The 20712-nt window shown below is 42.8% G+C and overlaps 1 protein-coding gene across 4 annotated transcripts; it reads right to left on the bottom strand.

Annotated features, from left to right (window-relative positions):
* Positions 1-672: 672 nt before the first annotated feature.
* On the bottom strand, positions 673-14660 carry LOC139416868 (nascent polypeptide-associated complex subunit alpha-like). 4 transcript variants are annotated; one of them, XM_071166016.1, is made up of 9 exons: positions 14571-14660; positions 12745-12813; positions 10835-11305; positions 6937-7016; positions 2159-2236; positions 1737-1883; positions 1321-1452; positions 1062-1184; positions 673-876 (listed from the first exon to the last, which is right to left on the bottom strand). In XM_071166016.1, exons 2-9 carry the CDS (start codon positions 12809-12811, stop codon positions 862-864), a joined length of 1113 nt encoding a protein of 370 aa, XP_071022117.1. In that variant the 5' UTR covers positions 12812-12813; positions 14571-14660; the 3' UTR covers positions 673-861. The 4 variants fall into 4 exon arrangements, with proteins under 4 accessions (XP_071022117.1, XP_071022116.1, XP_071022120.1 ...); XM_071166015.1 differs by lacking the exon at positions 14571-14660 and adding an exon at positions 13776-13826; XM_071166019.1 differs by lacking the exon at positions 10835-11305 and having other exon boundaries at positions 14571-14643.
* Between the last annotated feature and the right edge of the window lie 6052 nt (positions 14661-20712).

Raw genomic sequence — 20712 nt, 5'->3', positions numbered from 1 at the left:
TAAAGGACATTCAATTCATATTCCCATGAAACTCCTGAGCGGCGCAGCATCTGTGCTAGAGGCATCACTACAGACCCTTGCTCGATTCCGGGCTGTATCACAACTGGCCAATGATTGCGAGTCCCATAGGGAAGCGCACAATTGTCCCAGCGTTGTCTTGTGTTAGGGGAGGGGTTTGGCCAGGGTAGGCAGTCATTGTAAATAAGAATTTGTTCTTAACTGACTTGCCTGGTTAGATTTAAAAAAATGATTAGATCAGTCAGATGATTGGCATGCAGAGGCAGTTTGGACATTTCACTGGTATAACAAATAATGATCATTCAAGATTGACAGTGATGATGGCCTATTTTGTAATTAAGTATGTCTAACTTTGTGATTGAAGGTACTAAAAAATAAGTAACATTGAGAAAATACGTGTGGGTATAGAGGCAGACGGAGGATCCATTTTATATTCAAGGATGAGGCCTTCAATTGGAGGATGCATTATGCATATTTATAACGACATATAATTATATTGTCTAGAATGTTGTATTCCACAGGCTACATCTGTTGATACAAACTTTGATTGAGGAAATGATAACGTCAATTACATTTTTATTTTGTGTTTCCTTGCCTATAATGGTACTACACCCACCGCTGCTTATTAGTGAAGCACAATCTTACAAACAGAAATAATGTGAGGAAAACATTTTATTTACCAACAAATGGGAAAACATAAATACACAACAGTAACCAGAAGAAGAAATATTCCATCCCCTTTAATCCACAACTTTTATTTTTATCCTTGGAATTAATTGAATAGACCACATCTACTCGTGTTTAATGATGGACTGGACCCGGGTCCTCATGGTTCTTGGGCATCTACATGGTCAGCTCCTGCAAAAAAAGAAAAAGTGGTTTGTATTTTAGGAGGTATCAACATTGAATAGAATCTACAACTTTATTGTACAGATGGAAATGTGCCTGTCATCACCTCAAAACATAAGCAAGCAACGGTGAAATGTCAATTACACCTGATATTACATTCACAACACAAGTGACTACCAATTAAATATACTTACCATGATGGCATTAACAATGTCGTTGTTGTTGTTCTTGAGCGCTCGTATAGCCTTCACTCGAGATACGTTGGCTTGTGACATCACCAGCTCAATGTCCTTCACCTCCACGCCAGTCTCATCAACCTGCAAAGCATGATGGAACACAGAAGTGAATTGGGAGAAATAGCCAAATCCACATACTTGTGCGTATGTATATAAGTAGCTAGGTGAGACAATCACACATCAGTCATTGTAAATAAAAGCTTTCCTTGACCCTCACCTCTTCCTCTTCACTCTCCTCCTGTACTGTGGGTGTCTGTGTGTTCTCCTGGATGCTAGACATTCTGTCTTCTCCCTGGACCTTGAACTTCTCTGCTGCTGCCAGTTGAGCTTGTTGGGACAGGTCCTCAATCTGGAACAAACGGAAATTCACTTTCAGAAAACAGAGCTGCAAGAATATTTCAAGCATATCTTGGTGTAATTCATAGAGAACTTAACATACTTGTGAAATAAATGGCTATTAGAAAGTATAGCAGGTCCCATCTGAAATGAAAAGCTGCACTGTCAGAGCCAACCAAGATTAAATTGATGAATGACTCTTCTAGCATTGCTGGTTACCACTTAAAATAGCATCACGTGCCATGGATTCCCCAAAGACAATGCACATGTCTGATATAAAAAGGCGTAGATTCCAACCTTAGCCTCTCCGAAAACGATGTATGTGTCGGAGGCAGAGCTCTTGTAGACGTCTGGCTTGGGGATGACAAACAGGATGTTCTTGGACTTCCTGATGGTAACCCTGGTTACGCCCATCACCTGACGGAGGCCCAGCTTGGACATGGCCTGGTGTTGACAGAGAAGATTACTACATTTTTGTCCACAGAAAACTATAGTAGCTAATCAACATATTGGTATGTAGGAAACACTGTGCAAAGGAAACTGAACTGAAAGTCGTTACAACTGAAAAAATATGTTTTTGCACTGGGTAAAAAAAAAAGAAGATATCCCATAGACTTAAGAAATAATGACCTAATAACTTTGTTTGGGGGATGATACTTTCATTATGATGCTACTTCAAAACAATGTACTCTAGGAACATGTGAATGAACATAACTGACCTTTCTGGCTTTCTTTTCACTTCTACTTTGTTTGGCTTTGCTGACTGGCTCCTCGTCGATCTCAGCTGCTGCAGCAAGCTGAGGTGAGAACAACAGGTTTGTAAAAATCACTTATTCTGTAAGCTGGACACATTTATCAGTAGGTTGTCATTTATCGTCATGACTCATATACTAGAGGCACCTCTGCAGAGGGGTCACTAGCTGGCACAACCACAAAGTCATAAAATCTGATTTTAAACCTAACCTTAACCTAAATTAAGACCAAAAAGCAAAAAAAACATTACTTTTACGGAGGGCCAATTTTGACTTTGAAGCTGGCTTATCTAGCGGAAATTGCTCAGTTCAAATGTTGTTATTTGTCACATACACAACAGGTGGTGTAGACCTTACAGTGAAATGCTTACTTACAAGCCCTTAACCAACAATACAGTTAAGCAAATACAAACATTTTTACAAAAATAAGAGATAAGAATAACAAATAATTAAAGAGCAGCAGTAAAATAACAATAGCGAGGCTGTTTACAGGGGGTACCGGTACAGAGTCGATGTGCGGGGGCACCGGCGTCAAGGTCATATGTACATGTAGGTAGAACCTAGACTTGGCACTCCAGTACCGATTGCCATTTGGTAGCATAGAACAGTCTATGACTAGGGTGGCTGGAGTCAAATACATTTTTGACGCCTTCCTCTGACACAGCCTGGTATAGAGGTCCTGGATGGCAGGAATCTTGGCCCAGGTGATGTACTGGGCCGTACACACAAGGCACTGTAGTGCCTTGGGGTCGGAGGCCAAGCAGTTGTCATAACAGGCAGTGATGCAACCCATCAGGATGTTCGATGGTGCAGCTAGAAAACCTTTTGAGGATCTGAGTACCCATCTTTTCAGTGCCAGCGTCGGTGTGTGGTGGTATGTAGACAGCTATGAAAAATACAGATAAACTCTAGGTAGATAGTGTGGTCTACAGCTCATCCTGAGATACTCTACCTCAGGCGAGCAAAACCTCAAGACCTCCTTTTATATCGCGCACCAGCTGTTGTTCACATACAGTTGAAGTCAGAAGATAATACACTTAAGTTGGAGTCATTAAAAGTTGTTTGTCAACCACTTCACAAATTTCTTCACAAAACTATAGTTTTGGCAAGTCGGTTAGGACATCTACTTTGTGCATGACAAGTAATTTTTCCGACAATTGTTTACAGACAGATTATTTGACTTATAGATCACCGTTTCACAATTCCAGTGGGTCAGAAGTTCACATACACCAAGTTGACTGTGCCTTTAAAAAGCTTGGAAAATTGTAGAACTCCACAAGTCTGGTTCATTTTTTTATTTATTTTTTATTTCACCTTTATTTAACCAGGTAGGCTAGTTGAGAACAAGTTCTAATTTACAATTGCGACCTGGCCAAGATAAAGCAAAGCAGTTCGACAGATACAACGACACAGAGTTACACATGGAGTAAAACAAACATACAGTCAATAATATAGTACAAACAAGTCTATATACAATGTGAGCAAATGAGGTGAGAAGGGAGGTAAAGGCAAGAAAGGCCATGGTGGCAAAGTAAATACAATATAGCAAGTAAAACACTGGAATGGTAGTTTTGCAATGGAAGAATGTGCAAAGTAGAAATAAAATAATGGGGTGCAAAGGAGCAAAATAAATAAATAAAATACAGTTGGGAAAGAGGTAGTTGTTTGGGCTAAATTATAGGTGGGCTATGTACAGGTGCAGTAATCTGTGAGCTGCTCTGACAGTTGGTGCTTAAAGCTAGTGAGGGAGATAAGTGTTTCCAGTTTCAGAGATTTTTGTAGTTCGTTCCAGTCATTGGCAGCAGAGAACTGGAAGAAGAGGCGGCCAAAGGAAGAATTGGTTTTGGGGGTGACTAGTGAGATATACCTGCTGGAGCGTGTGCTACAGGTGGGAGATGCTATGGTGACCAGCGAGCTGAGATAAGGGGGGACTTTACCTAGCAGGGTCTTGTAGATGACATGGAGCCAGTGGGTTTGGCGACGAGTATGAAGCGAGGGCCAGCCAACGAGAGCGTACAGGTCGCAATGGTGGGTAGTATATGGGGCTTTGGTGACAAAACGGATTGCACTGTGATAGACTGCATCCAATTTGTTGAGTAGGGTTTTGGAGGCTATTTTGTAAATGACATCGCCAAAGTCGAGGATTGGTAGGATGGTCAGTTTTACAAGGGTATGTTTGGCAGCATGAGTGAAGGATGCTTTGTTGCGAAATAGGAAGCCAATTCTAGATTTAACTTTGGATTGGAGATGTTTGATATGGGTCTGGAAGGAGAGTTTACAGTCTAACCAGACACCTAAGTATTTGTAGTTGTCCACATATTCTAAGTCAGAGCCATCCAGAGTAGTGATGATGTTGGACAGGCGGGTAGGTGCAGGTAGCGATCGGTTGAAGAGCATGCATTTAGTTTTACTTGTATTTAAGAGCAATTGGAGGCCACGGAAGGAGAGTTGTATGGCATTGAAGATTGCCTGGAGGGTTGTTAACACAGTGTCCAAAGAAGGGCCGGAAGTATACAGAATGGTGTCGTCTGCGTAGAGGTGGATTAGAGACTCACCAGCAGCAAGAGCGACCTCATTGATGTATACAGAGAAGAGAGTCAGTCCAAGAATTGAACCCTGTGGCACCCCCATAGAGACTGCCAGAGGTCCGGACAGCAGACCCTCCGATTTGACACACTGAACTCTATCAGAGAAGTAGTTGGTGAACCAGGCGAGGCAATCATTTGAGAAACCAAGGCTGTCGAGTCTGCCGATGAGGATGTGGTGATTGACAGAGTCGAAAGCCTTGGCAAGATCAATGAATACGGCTGCACAGTATTGTATCTTATCGATGGCGGTTAAGATATCGTTTAGGACCTTGAGCGTGGCTGAGGTGCACCCATGACCAGCTCTGAAACCAGATTGCATAGCAGAGAAGGTATGGTGAGATTCGAAATGGTCGGTAATAAGGTTTGTTGACTTGGCTTTCGAAGACCTTAGAAAGGCATGGTAGGGAGCAATTTCCAAACACCTGAAGGTACCACGTTCATCTGTACAAACAATAGTATGCAAGTATAAACACCATGGGACCACCCAGCCTGGGGCACCAGGGTAGCCTAGTGGTTAGAGCATTGAACTAGTAACAGAAAGGTTGCAAGATCGAATCCCCGAGCTGACAAGGTACAAATCTGTCGTTCTGCTCCTGAACAAGGCAGTTAACCCACCGTTCCTAAGCAGTCATTGAAAATAAGAAATTTGTTCTTAACTGACTTGCCTAGTTAAATAAAAATATATAAAAAAATATTCCACTCAGGAAGAAGACGCATTCTGTCTCCTAGAGATGAACGTACTTTGGTGCGAAAAGTGCAATCCCAGAACAACAGCAAAGGACCATGTGAAAATGCTGGAGGAAACCGGTACAAAGGTATCTATATCCACAGTAAAACAAGTCCTATATCGACATAACCTGAAAGGCCGCTCAGCAAGGAAGCCATTGCTCCAAAACCACCATAAAAAGAGCCAGGCTACGGTGTGCAACTGCACATGGGGACAAAGATCGTACTTTTTGGAGAAATGTCCTCTGGTCTGATGAAACAAAAATAGAACTGTTTGGCCATAATGACCATCGTTATGTTTGGAGGAAAAAGAGGGAGGCTTGCAAGCCGAAGAACACCATCCCAACCGTGAAGCACGGGGCAACATCATGTTGTGGGGGTGCTTTGCTGCAGGAGGGACTGGTGCACTTCACAAAATAGATGGCAGGACAATTATGAATATTGAAGCAACATCTCAAGACATCAGTCAGGAAGTTAAAGCTTGGTTGCAAATGGGTCTTCCAAATGGACAATGACCCCAAGCATACTTCAAAAGTTGTGGCAAAATGGCTTGAGGACAAAGTCAAGGTATTGGAGTGGCCATCACAAAGCCCTGACCTCAATCCTATAGAAAAAAGCATGTGTGAGCAAGGAGGCCAACAATCCTGACACAGTTAGGCCCATTCCTCCTGACAGAGCTGGTGTATGTTCACCCAACTTATTGTGGGAAGCTTGGGGAAGGCTACCCAAAACATTTGACCCAAGTTAAACAATTGAAAGGCTACCAAATACACTCAATTAGTATGTAAACTTCTGACCCACTGGGAATGTGATGAAAGAAATAAAAGCTGAAATAAATTATTCTCTACTATTATTCTGACATTTCACAGTTGTAAAATAATGTAGTGATCCTAACTGACCTAAGACAGGTCATTTTGACTATGATTAAATGTCAGGAATTGTGAAAAACTGAGTTTAAATGTATTTTGCTAAGGTGTATGTAAACTTCCGACCCGAGAGTGTATAACCTGCCGGCTGTATGTTCTTAATGTCGTCGTTCAGCCACGACTCGGTGAAACATAAGATATTACAGTTTTTAATGTCCTGTTGGTGGGATATACGTGCTTTCAGCTCATCCCATTTACTTTCCAGCGATTGAACATCAGCTAGCAGGACGGAAGGCAAGGGCAGATTAGCCACTCGTCGCTATAGTTCTGCCTCCAAGGCAAGATTCATGACAAACCTTCCATTTATCAACTGTACAACTAATAAACAACTGATTGAGACAGGGGTCAAATTGTCAAAAGTTAACAGAAGGATGGATGGTGGTTGCGTTAAGTATATTATGGTCAAAATCAAGTTAATAAAAAGTGGATAAACAATATCCCCCTCGACTTGACCCCCCGGGTGTAGGGGAGCAGCACCATCTGGTGGCCCATGGCCGTACTGTACCTGTGCCTGCTGTGTCTGTGTTGAGTCCTGCTCCTCCAAGTCTGGTACGGAGTCATCACTGTCAGAATCTGTGCCAGACCCTAGACACCACCAGATACATTCCATTAGAACATTCCATTAGAACATGGAACACGTCAACATATCACAGAATCAGTTCTTTAGTATAACATAAACAAAACTATTTACGTAAGCAGAAAAGGATAAGGGAGCGTAATTATGTGGTAATATATGGAGTCAACTTGGTTACAAACATATCAAAATACATTCATACACTTCCCTGGGACAGTTGCAGGAGATTAGTTCGGGAAAAGCTGCACAAATACAGAGGTCTCACTGATTTCAAAATGAGGTCGCGAGAGAAACTGAAATAAAATACATTACGCTTGGTTCATAGAACCACGGTTACGTTAGTAACCGCCGATAGCCACTAGACATGGTTGTAATAAACAGAGCGTTTTCTGCTTTCTTCAGAAAAATATGGCTCTGTTTTGAACGGTTTAGGCTACAAAATATTATGACCCCATCAATGAAAGAAGACTCTCAGGAACCCGGACACGTCTTCTGTTTCCTTCTACAATGCCCAAAAGCGGCAGGACACAGAACAGAGTGGACAAGACCAGGCACTTAATCAGACTGGGGGGGGGGTGGGGGACCATCAATGACATTTTCTACACCAATCATACAAAACTTCCTACTTCCTTTCTGATGCATTTCACTTCAAACCGAACTTCCTTCAAATTGAAATACTGTCAATAATTCTAATCAGACTGATTTGTAATAAAACGGTCATAGCCACAATAAAATGAAATTATATAAAAATGGGGTTGCTGGACCAAAAAAAACAGTTTGAGGTTGGCCCCTGGGTGTAGGAGAACACCACCCCCCGGTGGCCCCTGGGTGTAGAGAAACAAGCCATTGGTCAGGTTTTGGTCAGCACTAAATGGTTGCTACTACAGAAACCAAGCAAAGGGTGGATTTTCTAGAGTGAGGATGAACCAAACATAGACTGTAGGTATAAAGGTAGTTAAGACAACCATTCACATAAGCATTAATACATCCCATTACGACAGAAAGTGTGGTCTGAGGAAAAATATTTTACATTGCATGTTCTCTCTTAGCTACTTCCTGTAGCTAACATATTCTTGCTTTGCATTTTCCTATTTGATTTAGAAGATAATGTTGCACAAACATGCTGAATCAGGTCTACACCATCACTGGTATTAATCAGGCTGTATTAGCTAACTACGTTTGCTCTTACTCAGTACATTTGTTAGCCAGCTAGCTAGCTAGCTAGCTATTAGTGGCTAACAATTAGCGTCTCACAAGATTCAGGGCAAGTCGTTAAGAAAATAAACTTGCTGATGTAAGAAACACAAACTAATAGTGTCATTATAGAACACTAGTGGATTTATATTAAGAAACAAATAGAAAGCAGCATTGTTGCATGTGCTGCCTTGACCATGCAGACTAAAGTGTCCCGTGGTTGAGGAACATCAAATGCACCCCTTGAGTGACAGGGGTGTGGCTAGGTCTATGTGGAAAGTGGCACGGAGAGAAAGAGCGGAAAGAGATGACTCTAAACTATAAAAATTGACATTACACATGGCGTATCACATTAAACAAACAAAAACATTAAAATACCGGTATAGAAGGTAAGTATATCATAAAATACAGTATACCGCCCAGCCCCAGGGTTCAGTGATAAAGATGGAGGTGACGGGAGGGGGAGACTCCACTGGTGTGAGGTGACGGGAGGGGGAGACTCCACTGGTGTGAGGTGACGGGAGGGGGAGACTCCACTGGTGTGAGGTGACGGGTGTGAGGTGACGGGAGGGGGAGACTCCACTGGTGTGGGTCGACAGGGGAATACGGGTGAGCCACCGCCAGGTTTGTCTAGTGGAATCAGAGGGGTGACATGGACAGGGGACAGCCTGGGAAAAGACACTCAAGGTGCTGGTGGTTTAGGAGAGACAAATACCTCCACACCAGCGGGGGCAGTAAGGAGTTTCCTTATCAAATGGAGAAAACTGGTGTAGAGTGGTGGGAATATTTTCAACAGCAGGAGGCTCAGTAGCAGAAGCTTGGAGAGAGGCAACAGAGGCAGCAGCAGGCATATCAACCTGCTTCTCAGCTGGTTCTTCAGCTCTGTCGTCAACTGCTGCAGACTCACAGGGCAGTTCCTTCTTCACAACAGAAGCCTCAGCAGATACAGCTGTAGCCTTATACAGCTGGTGCTTTGCTTGACCTTCCGTAGCTCTCAGAGGGGGCAAAGCAGTGGAGAATGACATAGGTGCAATAGCAGCATGTTCGCAAAACACTTTAAAAAGAGAAAGGGCAGGCTTTAACAGGCGACATAGCCAATGGAACAGCCGTCACTTCTGACAACGAGACCTGAACTGGAAAGGCAGTAGGTTGTGGTTTTGGAATTCTCTGGATGGACAACAGCCTTGGAGGCTACTACAGCTATGGCAGGAGGTGCTGGGGAAAAGAGGACAGCGTCTTCAGTTATGAGGGTGGCGGCAGTGACATCCACTTGCTGAACGTACGAGGCAGAGGATAGTTCCGGTGAGGATAGGAATAGCAGGGGGTTTGTGAATGTGTGAAGCTGCACCAGTGGTGTCTGGGGCCCTCTCAGACATGGTGGGAGGCAATGGTCTGGCATTAACTGGCGCAGTGGGGTTAGAGTTGGCTGGTAGTAGAGCTTCAGGTAACAGCGCAATATTGTTAAGATTCAGTTGGCAGCGTCAGCCAGAGGGACAGGTTTAGAAGAACATTAGACCTAGTAAACCTCTCAGTATTCCCTGGCTTCCCGGATATTATTACCGTGGGTTGTGGGGTGGCCTGGTCCTTACCACCAAAATGAGAGCCGACAGGGGACGAAGCCAAAGGTGAAGGGGGGTAGTGGAGGAGCAGTGAAGAGTTACGAGAGACTTAGGAGCGGAGGTAGGGTTGGTTGGAGATGGGCACTTGGTGTCGAAAGAAGGCACAGCTTTGGGAGAAGAGGAGAGGAGGCGTGGTCCCACTTAAAGTCTTGTCAGTTTAGGGGGCTAGGGGGTCTGGTAGAAGAGCACAGGGTAAAGGAATAGAGCACCTTGGAAGCAGAGTAAAGGGAAGACAGGATGTCAGTTGGATTTGGACGACAATGTCATAAGAGAATGTTGAATGTTCGCCCTAGTAGACTAACAGGGATCCATAATCAATACAAATGTCAAGGACAAAATCCGACTAGTCGGTGCAAAAACATTGTCACACTATACAGCGATTGACAACATCATAAGAGAATGTTCAATCTCAAGAACTACAATATTCACATTTAGTAGATGTAGAGTCAGAGCTAGTAAGGGGGGGGTTAAGTGTGAGTGTTAGTTCACAAAAGGCTTTTGGGGTAGGAGTGGCAAAGGGAGTTGTTTCTGTGGCAACGCATATTAGATGCACTTAACTCACAACAGTAAAAAAAAAAAAAAAAAAAAAAAAAGCACAGGCAAAAAACATGGAGGTACATACAGATTGTTGTGCACTGCAACACAAACTACTCAGCAAACTACTAGCAAGGACAACCAGCTTCTAAAAGGTGTTATACATTTCCTAAAAGACAGACCCACAGCAGCCACAGTACAGTAGTCAAAACTATCCTGTGCCAGACCTGCAAAAACCTGACTGATGGTTCAGGTGATTTACAAAAGGGGACGGTGTCATTCAATACATTTAGAAATTGTGTAGTTGGTGATCATTGAAAGTCCCAAGTTTAGACCAAAAAAGGTGACCCTTTCAGAAAGAACATTGCTGATTCCTTAGTGCTAAAGGAGAAACACCACTTAAACATTTTAACCAACCAAATTGGCAAAAGAAAAGCACCTAGATGGACAGTTTTCATTAAGTTGTAATAAATATAACCCACCTGAATGAATAGCAAATGACCTGGAATGACCATTAACATCATTAGTCTGGACCTTCACCTTGGGTTCCTCGCTCTGACTGGCCTTTTCGTTTTGTTGGACTGCAACGCTCACAACCTCAGGGGCTTCAACCACTTCAGGTGGCGTCAGATATTCTGAAGCAGTTTCTTGCTCTTCCGTGGTGGCTTCAGGAACTGGCACTACTTGCCTAGCTTGTTCTTCAACAGCAACCTTTGGCACATCTTCCTCAGCGGTCCCTCGGTCTCCCTCTGGCACAGCAGTAGGTTGGTCTTGGGTTGTTGGTTCTTCTTTAACAGGGCTTACAATCTCTTCTTCATTCAGCTTGTCCTTAACCTTCTCAGTGTAATCTTGAACTGCTTCGGCAGCTACAGTGGGGTTTGGATCAGCCATTTCCTTGGTAACCTCAAGTAGTGAAACTGGTTTGTCGATACAACTCCCATCGTATCTCAACACTGGGAATCCAGGAAAAGAGTAGGAGTAGAAAGGGGAAGTAGAAAGAGTAGGGGGGAGTCACAGCGACATTAAAAGCTGCAACCCTTGTTGGGAAACATTTATTTTTTAAATGTAAAGTGGGATACTGTTCCAAACGACAGAGTGAGAGTCTCTCTCCTTAAAAATAACCATATGCGAATCAAAACTGGGGCTGAATTTAGTCCAAATTCATCTTAACAAGAAATTGGAGAAACCAATACTTCTGTTGAGAAACAACAACTCCTAAAACATGTACTAATGGAACCACAATACATGTACTGTTTCTACACACAGAAGAAGGGTCAAATGTAGACCACCAAGTTGTGCATGATGAGCCCAATGTGAGTCTAATCGGTGACAGTATAAACCATGAGTCTTTGTGAGAGTGTTTGTGACAGAGATAATGAATATTTGTATTCCCCTACCAGTCTTATCATGCAGTGCCCCGCATTCAAGTGAAACACCTTGGGACCCATCACCTTTCAGTACACAGACTGAAGAAACAAGCACTAAATACAGGGTCAATTAGGCTTATCATTCAAAAGATGTGATAACCTAAGGGAAGAAAGTGAAGGAGGAAATTAAACGAACATGCTTCACCTCACCTTGTGTAATATTTCAGCTAGATCAGCCAGAAAATGTACAGAAAGTAAGATTGATGAAAGATGTAGCTGAATGTAGAGCAGTTGAGGAACCTTTGAGTTGAGCATTTTCATTTAGCATGAACAGGTCCAGTAGATTGGTGATTCACAAGCCATTTTACAATAAATATTACAGATTATATTTAACATTAGGCCTACACTATTGTGAATGGATAATGACTACTGGTAATCCAAGCACATAGCACATTGTCCATTGAAAATAAAAAAAATATCCAGTAATTTAGCAAATATTTCTTCCCGGTAAATTTAATAGCTCAGATTCTGAAAACTGTCATTTGTGAGGACATCACTATGCTTTCTCATTGCCTTTTTGAATAGGTATTCGCCAGACATTTTGCAGTCTGTTTTTTGGAGAAAAGATTATGTTCCATGCAAGACTCCACAAGAAAAAGTATCATGGCGTATTAGTTTGTCCATTACACCCCAGTCCCAAGACAAAACTCATACAGTGCAGGCGAGTACAGTAGAAAGAAACATCATAAAGTATAGGTGAGTATAGTAATGTTTAAGAGTCCAGGAAACCAAAACAAACCCTGTTGGATTCTATGTTAGAGGTTACATGAGATTACACACACACAAGGTTTGGTCCAGTATGATCAGAGTAAAGAAATGCCATATTGAGAAAAGAGAAACCGATTGTTTAGTAATTTTGCTGTTGAGTTCCTGGACCCCATATGTGGAAAAACACATCATTCCAGGTCAAGACACAGCCTCGAGGACTGTACAGACACATTGAGAAATATAAATAAGGCACTAACCGGTCTCTGCCTGGGACTGTTGCAGCTCCATTGCTGGGACTGTCTCTGTGGTGGTTTCACCTGGCATGTCTGTCAACAAAAACATTTGGAGTCAATCCGGTGGTGTAGTTTCACAAAAAACAAGAATCAACAGAAATATTATCAGTCAATTCTGTAGTCTTATGAGCAACAGTTGGAATTCCCCTACTTGTAAAATGTGTGGTCGACCACCACCAACCCTTCTAGTCAAGACAAAAACCTAGCATCCACACAAAATTATTGGTCAATTTAAACAAACATAAGCAATTTAGAGGTTATTAGATAGTCTTGCAAAGACAGCTATGTGGAAAGCCAGGCAGGTAACGTTAGTCATTCAATAGCAAAACCTCTGGTCAGAGTAAAGGGTGTAATAATATCTAAATGTGACTGAAATGGGTAACAGGTTTGGCTAAGATGTGTTTGGATGGGCCAAGACATGACAAGCTATGAAATATGGAACTACTAAACGGTGTAACTTGAGCTACAGTACAAGTAACTGTGTCATACATGAACACGATATGACACTGCAGTACAGTAACTTGAGGTCTTCCAAATGAAAATTGTTAGAACTGCCTGGAATATAACCTAGAATTTCATGATGCAATACAAGGTATGGGGGCAAACTACTGATTTAGCTAGCTAGCTATCCAACTGGCTGGCTTGTTAACAAGTTGACTTGTTTGTTTGCTAGTTAGCTATCTCACTTTATTCACACTCTTGTTGCACATTTAAGTAGATGGCCATCTCACACCCCATGGAATGTTTAATAGTGTATTATGTACAAATGTTATTTGGAAACTAGCTAAAAGAAACATAGCTAGCTCACGTTGGTTTCGAGACAAGAGACTGGCGCTGTTAGTTAGCTTGCTAGCGAAATCATACGAGATGATAACCATAAAATGTGAATTCCTCAGTAATACCAAACTTCAGAATAGCTATTTACGATAACTAACACATATAATGGCACACAATTCTAAGTTAGATGTGGACAGATTTTCACGAGAAATACTTACTGTGATAGGAGTGTAGATCTAAGATGGGTGTAGAAAAAGAACTACAAGTACCAGAACGCCTGGCTGCAACAAATAACTGACTCAACTTCCGGATTTATGCAAATAACCCTCTTGGAATTAGAATACAGCGACAAACTACTGGTGGGTATAGTTTGTGGAACGTTCCAATAGGAATCTGTTCCAAAAACTTTGTAAATAACAAGGTTGTCAACAAATAACGCATATAAAGTTGTATAGGGAATTGGGAATTGATGGGATTGATGAATTGATGGGAAATGATGTAAATATATCACTAGCCACTTTAAACAATGCTACCTTATATAATGTTACTTACCCTACATTATTCATCTCATATGCATACGTATATACTGTACTCTATACCATCGACTGTATTCTTATGTAATACATGTATCACTAGCCACTTTAACTATGCCACTTTGTTTACATACTCATCTCATATGTATATACTGTACTCGATACCATCTACTGTATCTTGCCTATGCTGCTCTGTACCATCACTCATTCATATATCCTTATGTACATATTCTTTATCCCCTTACACTGTGTACAAGACAGTAGTTTTGGAATTGTTAGTTAGATTACTTGTTGGTTATTACTGCATTGTCGGAACTAGAAGCACAAGCATTTCGCTACACTCGCATTAACATCCGCTAACCATGTGTATGTGACAAATAAAATTTGATTTGATAGCGGCAGAATAAGATACCAAGTTACATTATTCATCTCATATGCATATGCATATCAGTGGGCTATTTCATTAAGTTTTTCACTTACCACTTTATTCTGGAAAATGTCTGTCCTCACTATGGTAGCCTATGGACAAACATTAAGAACAAGCTACGTGGTGAGTTGATGCCTATTCGTCAGCTAGTTAAATTGTTTGTTGGCAACCTTGTACTTTAAGTTTTTGGAACAGTTTCCTGTTCGAATGTTCCACAAATTATACACACCCACAAACGACTACCCTAATATTGGTTTAACCCAGAACTAAAGTATTGTGTAATTGGTCAGTACCATTTATGTTTACATAGTTTCAGCAGGAGAGGCGGCTTATAATAATGGCTGAAACCATGTTTGATGTAGTTTATATCATTCCACAGATTCCTCTCCAGCGATTACCACGAGCCCATCTTCACCAATTAAGGTGCCACCAACCTCCTGTGGTAGTTTTTCCACAAGAGATTAACCTAAAACTAACTTTAGATTCAAGTTTTTGTAATAACGTTTGTCTGGTAAGATTCATTACAAGGTGGGCCCTTGAAAGAAAACCAAAAGGGCTTGAGCCCTAGCTGCACCAGGTGGTGGAACCTTTGGGCCCCATGGCTGGCTACCACCTTGCCTAAATCCGACTGTGATACCAATTCTTATATATATATATGTCTGAAACAAAGCATTGCAAAAACTTGGAAAGTCCCCGACAAGCCAAAATATTGAATAAAATTACATTTGAACTTACTCTTAACAGTTTTCTGAGCGTTTGACCCTTTAGCTAGTTAAAATTTGAGAATAAATAGACACAGTTAAGTATTATTGACCCTACTTTTTTAGAGTACTGGGACTGCCGTTGAAATTTCAATCACCTGACATTAGGCAAAACCATGTAAACACCTGCAAGACTGGTTAGTATGCATGTATTGCATGCATATACTTCCATATTGTGCATGTGCCTTAGGTCATGAGCTAAAACAGACGAAAACAGGCTAAAACAGACATTCCTCCGTCGAGACGTCCCTCTAAGGCCCTTCTGCTAGCTTGCTATCCCCGGCCTGCTAGCTGTCTGAATCGCCGAGTCAACAGCCAGCCCAACCACTCACTGGACCCATATGATCCCCCGGCTACGCATGCCTCTCCCTAATATCAATATGCCTTGTCCATTACTGTCCTGGTTAGTGATTATTGTCTTGTTTCACTGTAGAGCCTCTAGCCCTGCTCAATATGCCTTAACCAACCATTTAGTTTCGCCTCCCACATATGCGGTGACATCACCTGGTTTAAACGTCTCTAGAGACTATCTTTCCCATCATTACTCAATGCCTAGTTTTACCTCCAATGTACTCACACCATACCATACCTTTGTCTGTACATTATGCCTTGAATCTATTCTATCGCGCCCAGAAACCTGCTCCTTTTACTCTCTGTTCCGAACGTACTAGACGACCAGTTCTGATAGCCTTTAGCCGTACCCTTATCCTACTCCTCCTCTGTTCCACTGGTGATGTAGAGGTTAATCCAGGCCCTGCAGTGCCTAGCTCCCTCCTACTCCCCAGGTGCTCTCATTTGTTGACTTCTGTAACCGTAAAAGCCTTGGTTTCATGCATGTTAACATTAGAAGCTTCCTCCCTAAGTTTGTTTTATTCACTGCTTTAGCACACTCTGCCAACCCAGATGTCCTAGACGTGTCTGAATCCTGTTTTAGGAAGATCACCAAAAACCCCTGAAATTTCCATCCCTAACTATAACATTTTCCGACAAGATAGAACTGCCAAATGGGGCGGTGTTGCAATCTACTGCAGAGATAGCCTGCTGAGTTCGGTCTTACTATCCAGGTCTGTACCCAAATAATTTGAGCTTCTACTTTTAAAAATCCACCTTTCCAGAAACAAGTCTATCACCGTTGCCGCTTGCTATAGACCACCCTCTGCCCCAAGCTGTGCCCTGGACACCATATGTGAATTGATTGCCCCCCATCTATCTTCAGAGCTTGTGCTGCTAGGTGAACTAAACTGGAACATGCTTAACACCCCGGCCATCCTACAATCTAAGCTTGATGCCCTCAATCTCACACAAATTATCAATGAACCCACCAGGTACAACCCCAAATCCATAAACACGGGCACACTCATAGATATCATCCTAACCAACTTTCCCTCCAAATACACCTCTGCTGTTTTCAACCAAGATCTCAGCGATAACTGCCTCATTGCCTGCATCCTTAATGGGTCTGCAGTCAAATGACAACCCCTCATCACTGTCATATGCTCCTTAAAACACTTCAGCGAGCAGGCCTTTCTAATCGACCTTGCCCGGGTATCCTGGAAGGATATTGACCACATCCCGTCAGTAGAGGATTCCTGGTTATTCTTTAAAAGTGCCTTCCTCACCATCTTAAATAAGCATGCCCCATTCAAAAAATGTAGAACCAGGAACAGATATAGCCCTTGGTTCTCTCCAGAACTGACTGCCCTTGACCAGCACAAAAACATCCAGTGGCGTTCTGCATTAGCATCGAATAACCCCTGTGATATGCAACTTTTCAGGGAAGTTAGGAACCAATATACACAGGCAGTTAGGAAAGCTAAGGCTAGCTTTTTCAAGCAGAAATTTGCATCCTTTAGCATAAACTCAAAGTTCTGGGACACTGTAAAGTCCATGGAGAACAAGAGCACCTCCTCCCAGCTGCCTACTGCTCTGAGGCTAGGAAACACTGTCACCACTGATAAATCCACTATAATTGAGAATTTGAATAAGCATTTTTCTACAGTTGGCCATGTATTCCACCTGGCTACCCATTCCCCAGTCAACACCCCTCCACCCCCCACAGCAACCCGCCAAAGCCTCCCCTATTTCTCCTTCAACCAAATCCAGATAGCTGATGTTCTGAAAGAGCTGAAAAATCTCAACCCCTACAAATCAGCCGGGCTAGATAATCTGCCCGGCACCCTCCACAGCAACCCGCCAATGCCCCCACCATTTCTCCTTTACCCAAATCCAGATAGCTGATGTTCTGAAAGAGCTGCAAAATCTGGACCCCTACAAATCAGCCGGGCTAGACAATCTGGACCCTCGGACTGTTGTCCGGACCTCTGACAGTCTCTATGGGTGTGCCACAGGGTTTAATTCTCGGGCCGACTCTCTTTTCTGTATACATCAATGATGTTGCTCTTGCTGCTGGTGATTCTCTGATCCACCTCTACGCAGACGACACCATTCTGCATTCCTCTGGCCCTTCTTTGGACACTGTGTTAACTAACCTCCAGACGAACTTCGATGCCATACAACTCTCCTTCCGTGGCCTCCAACTGCTCTTAAATGCAAGTAAAACTAAATGCATACTCTTCAACCGATCTCTGCCAGCACCTGCCCACCCGTCCAGCATCACTACTCTGGACGGTTCTGACTTAGAATATGTGGATAACTACAAATACCTAGGTGTCTGGTTAGACTGTAAACTTTCCTTCCAGACTCACATAAAGCATCTCCAATCCAAAATTAAATCTAGAATTGGCTTTCTATTTCACAACGAAGCATCCTTCACTCATGCTGCCAAACATACCCTTGTAAAACTGACCATCCAACTGATCCTCGACTTCGGCGATGTCATTTACAAAATAGCCTCCAGCACTCTACTCAACAAATTAGATGCAGTCTATCACAGTGCCATCCGTTTTTTCACCAAAGCTCCATATACTACCCACCACTGTGACCTGTACGCTCTCGTTGGCTGGCCCTCGCTTCATACTCATCGCCAAACCCACTGACTCCAGGTCATCTACAAGTCTCTGCTAGGTAAAGCCCCACCTTATCTCAGTTCACTGGTCACGATGGCAACACCCACCCGTAACACGCGCTCCAGCAGGTGTATCTCACTGATCATCCCTAAAGCCAACACCTCATTTGGCCGCCTTTCGTTCCAGTTCTCTGCTGCCTGTGACTGGAACGAATTGCAAAAATCGCTGAAGTTGGAGACTTTTATCTCCCTCACCAACTTCAAACATCTGCTATCTGAGCAGCTAACCGATCGCTGCAGCTGTACATAGTCTATCGGTAAATAGCCCACCCATTTTTACCTACCTCATCCCCATACTGTTTTTATTTATTTACTTTTCTGCTCTTTTGCACACCAATATCTCTACCTGTACATGACCATCTGATCATTTATCACTCCAGTGTTAATCTGCAAAATTGTAATTATTCGCCTACCTCCTCATGCCTTTTGCACACAATGTATATAGACTCTCCTTTTTTTCTACTGTGTTATTGACTTGTTAATTGTTTACTCCATGTGTAACTCTGTGTTGTCTGTTCACACTGCTATGCTTTATCTTGGCCAGGTCGCAGTTGCAAATGAGAACTTGTTCTCAACTAGCCTACCTGGTTAAATAAAGGTGAAATACATTTTTTAAAAATTAAAAAACTGTCGATCTCCCTCGGCCTGGGGCTCCATGCAAGATCTCACCTCGTGGAGTTGCAATGATCATGAGACCGGTGAGGAATCAGCCCAGAACTACACGGGAGGATCTTGTCAATGATCTCCAGTCAGCTGGGACCATAGTCACCAAGAAAACAATTGGTAACACACTACACCGTGAAGGACTGAAATCCTGCAGCACCTGCAAGGTCCCCCTGCTCAAGAAAGCACATATACATGCCCGTCTGAAGTTTGCCGATGAACATCTGAATAATTCAGAGGACAACTGGGTGAAAGTGTTGTGGTCAGATGAGACCAAAATGGAGCTCTTTGGCATCAACTCAACTCGCCGTGTTTGGAGGAGGAGGAATGCTGCCTATGACCCCAAGAACATCATCCCCACCGTCAAACATGGAGGTGGAAACATTATGCTTTGGGGATGTTTTTCTGCTAAGGGGCCAGGGCAACTTCACCGCATCAAAGGGACGATGGACGGGGCCATGTACCATAAAATCTTGGGTGAGAACCTCCTTCCTTCAGCCAGGGCATTGAAAATGGGTCGTGGATGGGTATTCCAGCATGACAATGACCCAAAACACATGGCCAAGGCAACAAAAGAGTAGCTCAAGAAGAAGCACATTAAGGTCCTGGAGTGGCCTAGCCAGTCTCCAGACCTTAATCCCATAGGAAATCTGTGGAGGGAGCTGAAGGTTCGAGTTGCCAAACGTCAGCCTCGAAACCTTAATGACTTGGAGAGGATCTGCAAAGAGGAGTGGGACAAAATCCCTCCTGAGATGTGTGCCAACCTGGTGGCCAACTACAAGAAACGTCTGAACTCTGTGTTTGCCAAAAAGGGTTTTGCCACCAAGTACTAAGTCATGTTTTGCAGAGGGGTCAAATACTTATTTCTCTAATTAAAATGCAAATCAATTTATAACATTTTTGACATTCGTTTTTCTGGATTTTTGTTGTTATTCTGTCTCTCACTGTTCAAATAAACCTACCATTAAAATTATCAACTGATCATTTCTTTGTAAGTGGGCAAACGTACAAAATCAGCAGGGGATCAAATACTTTCCCCCCCTCACTGTATATCTCACTATGCTGCAGTAGTTTATGTGTCGGGGGGCAAGGGTCAGTTTGTTATATCTGGAGTACTTCTGTCTTATCCTGTGTCCTGTGTGAATTTAAGTATGCTCTCTAATTCTCTCTTTCTTTCTTTCTTTCTTTCGGAGGACCTGAGCCCTAGGACAATGCTTCAGGACTACCTGGCATGATGACTCCTTGCCCAGTCCACCTGGCCGTACTGCTGCTCCAGTTTCAACTGTTCTGCCTGCGGCTATGGAACCATGTTCACCGGATGTGCTACCTGCCCAGACCTGCTGTTTTCAACTCTCTAGAGACAGCAGGGGCGGTAGAGATACTCTTAATGATCGGCTTTGAAAAGCCAACTGACATTTACTCCTGAGGTGCTGATTGCTGCAACCTCGACAACTACTGTGATTATTATTATTTGACCATGCTGGTCATTTATGAACATCTGAACATCTTGGCCATGTTCTGTTATGATCTCCACCCTGCACAGCCAGAAGAGGACTGGCCACCCCTCATAGCTTGGTTCCTCTCTGGGTTTCTTCCTAGGTTTTGGCCTTTCTAGGGAGTTTTCCTAGCCACCGTGCTTCTACACCTGCATTGCTTGCTGTTTGGGGTTTTAGGCTGTGTTTCTGTACAGCACTTTGAGATATCAGCTGATGTAAGAAGGGCTATATAAATAGATTTGATTTGATT

This window comes from Oncorhynchus clarkii, chromosome 9 (genome assembly GCF_045791955.1).
Source record: "Oncorhynchus clarkii lewisi isolate Uvic-CL-2024 chromosome 9, UVic_Ocla_1.0, whole genome shotgun sequence".
In the NCBI taxonomy this organism is placed as follows: domain Eukaryota; kingdom Metazoa; phylum Chordata; class Actinopteri; order Salmoniformes; family Salmonidae; genus Oncorhynchus; species Oncorhynchus clarkii.
The sequence above is the reverse complement of the archived record's forward strand: the minus strand, read 5'-3'. Positions and strand labels throughout refer to the sequence as shown.

What these genes read in the sequence shown, in the direction of transcription:
- LOC139416868 (XM_071166016.1), bottom strand. Translation starts at nt 12,811, where the DNA reads ATGCCAGGTGAAACCACCACAGAGACAGTCCCAGCAATGGAGCTGCAA. An exon ending in ACAGTCCCAGGCAGAGACCG is followed by an intron (nt 11,306 to 12,744) that starts GTTAGTGCCTTA and finishes CTGGATTCCCAG; the next exon opens with TGTTGAGATACGATGGGAGT. An exon ending in GTCATTTGCTATTCATTCAG is followed by an intron (nt 7,017 to 10,834) that starts GTGGGTTATATT and finishes GGTGGTGTCTAG; the next exon opens with GGTCTGGCACAGATTCTGAC.